Raw genomic sequence first — 9,269 nt, 5'->3', positions numbered from 1 at the left:
GATAGGAAGGCGTTCCCGCCTGCCTGCCTGCTGGTCCTCGTCGTCTGCCGCCCCTTGAGCCCAGCCCTGAGACGCTCGAGCACCTGGGCAGAGCTGTGCGCTGGGCTCCTGTCCTTGGAGAGATCCGAGTCCTCCTCTGCAAAGCGGGTGGGAGGTGGACGCGCTGACTCCCACAGGACCAACAGCCGGGGACTCGGCCCCCGGGATGCGGCAGCGGCAGCTTTGTGTCCGCTCGCGGGAGGCGAGGACATGGGTTTTCATACCCCTGGTGACTGTTGTGCCGTCCCGTGGGGGAGCACGGCCTTCTCCTCGAACTGCAGCAGCCACGGTTTGACGTGGCACGGGTACTACTGGGTCTTCTCTGAAAATAACTGATGATGGCTCTCAGCCCTCCCTCCCTGCTCCCTGAATTACACATTTAAGTCAGGCTGAGCAAAGCTCCCGTCCCGGCTGGATGTCGCCTCGGGCGGAGCGCTGGTGGGTGGCTGGTGGGCGACAGCAGGGAGCTGTGGAGACCCGGAGCCGCCTCTCAGCGCACAGGGGACAGCCATGACACGCGGGCTGTCCCAGGTTTGGCGCGGGCAGCGGGACAGCCCGCACCTCAGGGGCAGCCGTCTGGCCAGCAGGCCCCAAGCCCCTACAGAGTGAAGGGGAGGCCGGGCGCCCCCCGGAGCCGCTCGCTTTCGCCGCCCCGGCCGGGGAGAGGCTGCCCCAGGCGGGGCCGGGGGCCCGGGGCCTGACCCGCCGCCGCGGCCCTTCGCTTTCCGCAGGACTTTGGCCCGGCCGCTGCGCCGTAGGGGGGTTGCCATAGAGACGGGCGGCGCGGCCTAGCGCGGCGGCGGCAGGCGGCGGCGGCCCGCGGTCTCCCCCGGCGATGTCGTTCCGCGACCTCAGGAGTGAGGAGCCTCGCTGAGGGGCGCGGAGGCAGCGGGGTCTGGGGCGGGGGGACGGGACGGGACGGGACGCGGCGGCCCCCGGTCTGGGCCCCCCCCCCCAGAGGCCCCTCGGGCTGCCGCGGCTCGCTGGAGCCCGCAGAGCAGCTCCGGCCCCGGGGGGTGCCTCAGCAGCCGAGCGGGTCCCGCTTTTCCGTTCAGTTTTGCCCTGTAGTTTCACGTAGGGATCCAGGAGGCAGCGCAGGCGGGTGAGGGGCCCTTGGGGTCTAACCGGTGCCTCGGACGAGGGCTACAGGAGAGCCTGCGGCAGGGTTGGAGCCTTTCTTTAAACCGACTGGCGAGGCTGCGCTTTAACAGGGCAAAAGGAAGGCAGAGGAGTGGGGTAGCACAGCCTCTGCATAGTGGTGATCACCGCAGGCCATAGTTAACGTCAGCTGAACGGCGTGTTTTGCAGAGAGAAGCTGTTTTAACGTTGTTTCTGCCCAGTGAATCTCTTGTTTAAAAGTCGCCTTTTTACTCAGGCGTGTTTTCTATTGAAATGATACTATTTTTTTAATTAATCCATTCAGGATTTTTTTTTAACAGTACTTTGAACAGGGCATATCTAATGGTAAATGAAGAGCATGCTGTGGGAACCGGACTTGTTGGTAAGGTCCGTGTTGGATATGTAAGAAGGAATCCCTGCTCTTGCTTGTTTTTCAGATTTTACAGAGATGATGAGGGCACTGGGGTACCCCCGACTCATATCTATGGAGAATTTCCATACCCCAAACTTCATGCTTGTTTCAGAAGTGCTTCTCTGGCTAGTGAAAAGGTTGGTGATTAGGCTAACAAATGTTGGGGCTGGTGCTGGGATGTGATATGTATGCTTGGAGCTGATGTGTTGGTGTGTGAAACTGTATTAAGAAGTTTAAAAAGGAACGTAATGATATTTAGTCATTCGTTGAGATCTGCTCTTCTAAATATCAGATAGAAAATGTGGTAGTTAAGTTTGCAGGCTTTTAGTGTGATTATACAACAACAACAAAAAAGTGTTTTAATAGCTGACGTAAAAAATGCAGTGACTCAGTCCTGGCTACGATTGCATCCTGAAGGTGGACATACTTATTCAAAAGTAGCTGTCTCTTTCACATATTCTACAAACTCCATTACCATTCTGCCTATATCTGACCTGGTACCCCAAACAGGGTGATATATAGTGAGAACTTATCAAGATACGATTAGTTCTTACCTTGTTGCTACAATTGTTATTGGTTCAACCTGGTATTGTCTAGCATCCATGCCATGTTTAAAAAAAAAAAAAACCAGCAGCACTAATCTACTACTATCCAGTTGTAGTTTTACACCCACTTAACCCATTGACAGACTTTGGTTAAATATTTATGAAACTTGAGGTGCTAATCAAATTATACATAATCTTCTTTCTCCCATGTAAGTGAAAAAATAAACTTAAGTTTTTTAAGCTACTCATAACGTAGAATATTACAGTTGAAAATGTGACGGTGACCCATTTGCCTGATTGCTGTTTTTTGGCCTGGATTCATAATTAGTACCCATTAAGTTTAATTACCGAGCTGTTAGAAATTTGCTGAATACTGTTGCGATTGTAATAAAATAGGGAAATACTTACAACCATTCAAAATTACTTGGATTAAGTTACCTAAATATTCTTTAAAATACTGCTGTTACACTGAGGGTCTAAATCACTGGCTGTTTTCAACTCGTGTAAAAACATAAATCAGTGTCCCCCCTACTGTGTAACAGTAAAATAACAGAGCAATTGGAAGAAAACAACAATATTGTTTTAAAAATATGTTTCCCTAATGAACCTGAACACTTTTAAAAGCTTAAACTTCTCTGTTGTAAGATTACTGGGAACCCTGTGCCTAATAGTGAAGTGCTTCGCTTTCAGACCAAATAGCAACTGAACACCGGCATCGTTTTCTGTTATGGGTCAGAATTACACTTGACACAGGCAGAGAGCTTTTCCACCTTCTAGAAGCCTTTTAATTACACTTTAAAGCAGAGAGGCTACCTTGCACGTGCCTTGCTCATAATTTCAAATGTGATTTGAAAGCAAAGATGCTTTTTTGCCTGTCTGAATGCTGAAAATCTCAAAGCCTTTTATGAGACTGGGAATTTATTTTTTTTCTTCCCTGGTTCCTGTAGGCTGGTGACTTCTAGAAGTTTCTGCATTTCAATAGTGTTTTTTTAAAGCATTTCACAATCTTTCAATTTGCTTTTTCATGAGTTTTGTTTACTTTTGAAAGCAATATGTTTGGAATGATGGCTGAGTGTGAACTTTTCTTGTGTATTTTGAGAGTGTGGAAAAGTGTCATAACATTTTAAAGGACAAAGTGGCTGTTTTTATTATTACCAACAATAGTAATCTAGTACAAGTCATTTTAGCATACCAGCGGAAAGACTGGGAGTATTAACTCAGTCGTATGCCTGGCATTTTAACTTGTGAAGCTGCACATGATTAAGTTTAGTTTGATTTATTTAAGCCGCTTATGATTTAAGTAGTAAATTACTTCTGAAAATAAGTATTTCACAGACTTGATTGAGCCAGCTAAATGTTGCTCCTTTGCAAAACTGACTGAGAAGATGTATTCAGGACCTTGCAGTCACAATTCCTTCTGGAGAAGTGCCTCAGGTTTTACAGCTTTTGCAGTTTGTACGCAAACCCATGGTATGCATGCCAGGGTCTGGATACCCCAGTCTGCAGTAGGAGCTAAAGATTTATTTTCCAGTCTCGTACATGCTTGTTTGGTTTGATTTTTGCCTCACAAGTGAACCAGTCTCTTTAATATTGCACATGTATTTCTTGTCAGAATCTACGCATGATTCTTTCCACAGGTATGAACCTCAGACTGATATTCCTCCTGATGTGGAGACAGAACAGGACCGGGTTTTCTTCATTAAGGCAGTGGCTCAGTTCATGGTAAGTCTGCCTGAGGAGTTGTGCTTAAGCACATTGAAATACTGGTTCCATATTAGCTTTAACGCTTTCTCTCTTAACCCCTTACAATTTCCTTGCAACAGGTGGCCGAGTACGTATTGTATTCTTGTGCTGTATTGTATGTCTTGTGCTGTTATAAACTTGAACAGGCCAGGGCATGCTGTTACTGAAATCATGTAGAGTTATGTGCGTCTCTGCGGAATTGGGATCTAAACATCTAACCCTAAAACAATATTCATCCTTATCGCTTCATATTTATAAGAAGGTAATAGTGGAAGATACAGCTGTGGTTATGAAATTTCTTGAAGCCATTTAAATGAGTTCAGAAGAGATCCCATCATATTTATTGCTAACTTTGGATGCCTGATTGCTTTGTATGCTTGAATAGTCATAACTTCTGATGTTTTCATTATGATATAGAATCGTATATTGGTATTCTGTCATATGAGCCTTCTCACGTACTAGATCAAGCCATATTTTTCTCAGATCATATCTTTTATCACGTTATGCATGAGCATACTTGAATTGGGCCATCAACTTTTTTAGTCTCATGGAATAAAATAACATTGTCCTTCATATGATTCTTGTTATTTTAATGCAGCATGAGCCTTTGCTTTTATGACACACTTACATAGCACTCTTAATCAGGTGGAAAAAAAATTAATGGGGCTGCAGGTGGGTCTGGAAGCAATGGAAGTCTTTATGCTAATACCAAAGATTAATTTCTTATAATACTTTTTTGACTTTTTAAAATATATTAAAATGACATTATAACCAAGCCAGTTTTTCCCTTCTGATTTGTGATGATGTCCACCATAAATTTTCTTAATTCTTAATTTTTACTCTGTTCAGAGCATGATACACTTCCGTACATTCCAGAATGCACTTTTGAGTCCTGGAGCATCATAAGAGGTAGTGAACAGATCTATTGTGTTTGGAGGGATTTCCCCCCTCCAAATCAAGCATGTTTTAAAAGGACAAGTATGGAAGCAGAAATAATGTTATGCATACATTTTCCTTTTAATAGCTGATTTCATGTAAGAAATCCCAAGGGTTTTGAAGAATTACATAATATGATTCAGAAAATGAAATTAATGGAAATTTCTTTAATCATTCTGTACTTAGTCTCAGTTAATATTACAAAATAATATGGGGATTATTGTAGGTTTTCAGCATTTGCAGAATGAGAAAAGCTTGTAGACATTTCCTTAATAATTCACTGTCCATGGAATCCACAGTTACCTTCTCCAGTAGCTAATAGCTTTATGCATCCGTAGCCAGATGTGAGATTTGATGGGACAGATTTGTCTCAGAAGAGAATACCAGGATAGATTAATCATCATGAAATATAACTAGAGTATTGCTCTCCTTTACTGAACAAGGAGTAAAGAGGTGTTCATTTTTTACACAAATTGTGTCTTGCTCTGTGTTGCTGGTAGTTTGGGAACTTACCAAGTGTCTCCTTTTCGGACCCAAAAGTTCCTGAAGTGTCTGCAGGGTTGTCTTATGTGGTTTTTTTAATCATTTGCCCACCTAGAACTGCCCTGGTCTGTGTGCCTCAATACCTGGCTCCTACTTGAGCCCACTTGGATCCAAATTTGAGGTAGAGTGCAGCAAAAAGCCTCTGAGTTTAGTCTCATAGAAATGCATTCATGAAAACATACTTAGCAAACCAAGGTACCAAACTTTTCGCAAAAGGCAGACATCCTTGTTTTTTAAAAAGGGATGGGAGAAGCAGTTGATGCGATGTCTTCATATAATCTTCCTGAGTGCTTTCCAGGAAGTATCATGTATTCAATTCCCATTTCAGCCTGTGGAGATTTAGAGCCCCTACTTCAGTACCCAGGAGGCTGTCCTAAGTATTAAACAAGGCAGGGAGATGACAGCAATCCTCATTCTTCCTATCAAGAACGTGCTATTGTACAAGAAATAATGGAAAACGTTTGGGCTAGACAGGCTAAAGACCATGACTCTGCAACTGAATGGCTGGACCACTCAGCTGGGAGTTCTGGTTCTTCCCTGGGCTGTTTTTGCATTTCTATCACGCTGTCAAAATTTGGCTCTATGATAATGACAAAGCAGATTTTAAAGTAAAGCAAACTTTCTGGCTATTGATGCCATTCTTGCAGTATATTTCTATTTCTCTGTTCTATTGCATTGCTAATAATCTGATCTTCAGAATAGATGGAAGTGATTTTTAATGATACATTAAAACTATTTAGAGTTGTTATAAAATAGGTGACTGTCTCAAGCTTTCCAAACATGAAGTTACCTTCTTGAGTGTCGTGGTTTAGCCCCAGCTGGCAACTAAGCACCACCCAGCCACTTGCTCACTCCCCCCCGGTGGGATGGGGGAGAGAATCAGAAGAGTAAAAGTGAGAAAACTCGTGGGTTGAGATAAAGACAGTTTCACAGGTAAAGCAAAAGCTGCACACGCAAGCAAAGCAAAACAAGGAATTCCTTCACTCCTTCCCATGGGCAGGCAGGTGTTCAGCCATCTCCAGGAAAGCAGGGCTCCCTCACGCGTAACAGTGACTTGGGAAGACAAACGGCATCACTCCGAATGTCCCCCCCCTTCCTTCTTCTTCCCCAGCTTTATATACTGAGCATGAGGCCATATGGTATGGAATAGCCCTTTGGGCAGTTTGGATCAACTGTCCTGGCTGTGCCCCCTCCCAGCTTCTTGGGCACCTGGCAGAGCATGGGGAGCTGAAAAGTCCTTGGCCAGTGCAAACAGTACTTAACACAGTGATGGTTTAGTTGTTGCTATCAACACTGTGTTCAGCACAAATCCAAAACATAGCCCCACACTAGCTACTATAAGGAAAACCAACTCTATCCCAGCCAAAACCAGCACACTGAGTAAGCAGTGCTATTATGCCAATCTGAAAAATATATATGTACTTGTCTGTTTATTTTTTCCTTTTTTAAGTAGTCTTTCAGTGAAAAAACTTTTTTTTTCCTTTTGCTAGAGACTGATTTTTCTCTCTTGGGGTTGAATGGAACTGAAATTGGAATTCCTGTCTTTAACAACATCCTTTATGATGTGGTGCATTAGTCGTCTTTGTGTAGGGGATGTTTAACAGATTCTGTCAATTTAATTACCTGCTTCTCTTAAAATTTAATACCTACTGTTTCTATGATTAGTTTTTTCGATTCTTCCTACTGAAGGGGAAGGAAGGAGAACATATCTGGCTTTCCACTTTGTGTATTGGTTCATTTGAGGTCATGCTGGTCAAAATTTTCAAAAGTCATTAGGGTTTTTTGTACTGTAAGTCTCGTATTCCCGCAGCTCAGGGTGTACCACATCAGTAACCTGTTCTGGAAGTTTCGACTTCACTTTTCAGCTGAGTTCCTAGCGGCAGGAAGCAGATGTAGAGTCAGTTTCCTCTGCTGGGTTGAGATTTTGGGACGAGAGAGGCAAGAGGTAAATGTTTCTTGGAAATGGAAATCTGATTGTAAAGTCAGACGCAGTTTGACAAGATGCATACGAAGAAACATGGGCCAACAACTATTTGCTTTGTTTCCTTTGTTCTTTGAAAAGTTGGAGCTAAATGCATGGTTTGAGATGTGCTCCTTTCTGTCTTTAGTTTCACAGGAAATTTTCCTGTGAAAGGAATTTCAAGAATAACATTTGTGACCTTTCTTGACAGATGTATCATTTCTATTATGCTCTTTTTTCCCCTTTATTATTTTGAAGCATAGAAAGATAATATTATAATTTTTAATGTTTTTTTTTTCCTTACTCATCTGTCTGTACTTTTCAGAGATGGAAGACAAGGGAATAAAATCAATAATATTGTAGCAGGGAAAAATTTGAGAGACACAAAATATTCTGAAGCTACTGCTGGAAGAGAAGACAGTTAAATTAGGATAATTGATCTTATTCTTGTAACTCATTAAGGGTGAAATTTACCTCTCTGCAGCATCATCATAAGACCTGGGCAGCACTTACATTCCACTTAATTTGAATTTAAGTGGTGCACAGGGTTTTTGCCGATCTTCATGCAGGGAAGAATTAATGGATAGTTTGAGTTTTTTCATTCTGGCAATTATCTGCAAATGTTCTGACATGCAGAAAGTGCACGTGTTTCAGAAAAAATTCTTCTAGAAACATCAGTAATACAAATGGCAAACTTGTGTTTCAAACAGGAAGATTTATTTCTGTAAAGCAGAGCGTGGTGCCCCCAAAAAGAGCTTTCGAGTGAAGTGTGAAGAGGTAAATGAGGAGGATGTTCTTTGTGACACGATGAATTCTTTCTTTCTTCCCAAAGGCTACCAAAGCTCACATAAAGCTCAACACTAAGAAGCTTTACCAGGCAGATGGCTATGCAGTGAAGGAACTGCTAAAGGTCACCTCTGTGCTTTATGGTGCTATGAATACCAAGGGAGTGGAACGTGCAAACGTGAGTGAGGAAGACAGCAGCAAGTTCAAGTTTGATCTTGGCTCAAAAGTAAGGAAAACTTGTACTCTTGTTTTGGGCAGGGTTTTTGTCTTAACTTAGAAAATGGATTTGTTTTTCATATCTGAAACTTAAGTAGAAAATATTCTTGCATGGGGGTGGGTATGGTTTTAACTCATACTTTCTGTAGTCGAGGTTATGTGCTACGATTTGTTTTAAACTGTGAATTCTCAACCAGAAGCATAATACAGGGCAACAGTGGCACAAAATTGGTTATCTTTGGTTTGGACTGCTGTTGGAATCATAGAAATATTGGAGTAGGCCGGAATAAAGACTATTTTCTAACTACTAACCTCGTTGCAACAGGAGGAGTTTGCAAAATACTGACTGAAAGTTGGTTTTCAGCCCGTTTGCTTTGAAGGAAAGGGAAATCTTCATGTTACCCTAACAGACATCAAAGCTATTCAAGCCCTTAACATAAACTCCATGTCTAGATATTAAAAAAACCCCAACACTTTGTTAAATAAGAGGAAATCCTGTTACTGCTTTTTGTTAGTTTAGGCACCTCTTCTATATTCTAATATTTTTAGTCTTTGATTCTTTTATAGCTATACTGTGTCATGCCAGCTTGTTAGGCAATAATACAACCATTCTTGAAAAAATGGCAGAACCACAAGTGATTTTTTCCTCTGTGTAAGTCTGGTGTGAAGAAAGTACCTGAAGAAATAATGAAAAAATACTTGTAGGTGATCAATATTCATTACCTGTGCAATGTGCTAGTCACGTACCTTTTGGTATATATACTTTTTATTTTTGCATATGAAAAAGGTGATGTTTCCCTTTGCCCTGGGCAGCACATGAACCAACAAGTGGCTGAGTCACAGTTTTGAGGAGGTTTTTTTGTTGTTGTTGGCGTAAAGTGGCTGGGGTTTCACCCAGAAGCCTATGTCTAAATGATGCCTCAATGTAGACCATTTTAAAGCCAAGAGACAGGCTCACTCTGATTCCAGT

General features: G+C 42.6%; 1 protein-coding gene across 5 annotated transcripts in view; it reads left to right on the top strand.

Moving 5' to 3' along the window:
• The first annotated feature begins 439 nt into the window (after positions 1 to 439).
• The window catches only part of CLUAP1 (clusterin associated protein 1), a 75,628-nt gene continuing 66,798 nt past the window's right edge, over positions 440 to 9,269 (top strand). Inside the window, exons 1-4 of one of the 5 annotated variants that reach the window (XM_075515265.1) lie at positions 440 to 570; positions 1,596 to 1,707; positions 3,753 to 3,837; positions 8,130 to 8,309. In XM_075515265.1, coding sequence (XP_075371380.1) covers positions 1,607 to 1,707; positions 3,753 to 3,837; positions 8,130 to 8,309 — 366 coding nt within the window. In that variant the 5' untranslated portion in view covers positions 440 to 570; positions 1,596 to 1,606. Of the gene's footprint in view, positions 571 to 740; positions 897 to 976; positions 1,142 to 1,186; positions 1,415 to 1,496; positions 1,504 to 1,595; positions 1,708 to 3,752; positions 3,838 to 8,129; positions 8,310 to 9,269 lie in introns of those variants that run through there. The other 4 variants (XM_075515262.1, XM_075515263.1, XM_075515264.1 and 1 more) reach the window with 4 other exon arrangements.

Source organism: Mycteria americana, chromosome 12 (assembly GCF_035582795.1).
Source record: "Mycteria americana isolate JAX WOST 10 ecotype Jacksonville Zoo and Gardens chromosome 12, USCA_MyAme_1.0, whole genome shotgun sequence".
Taxonomy (NCBI): Eukaryota; Metazoa; Chordata; class Aves; order Ciconiiformes; family Ciconiidae; genus Mycteria; species Mycteria americana.
Note: the sequence above shows the minus strand (reverse complement) of the source record. Positions and strands in the feature narration are given on the sequence as shown.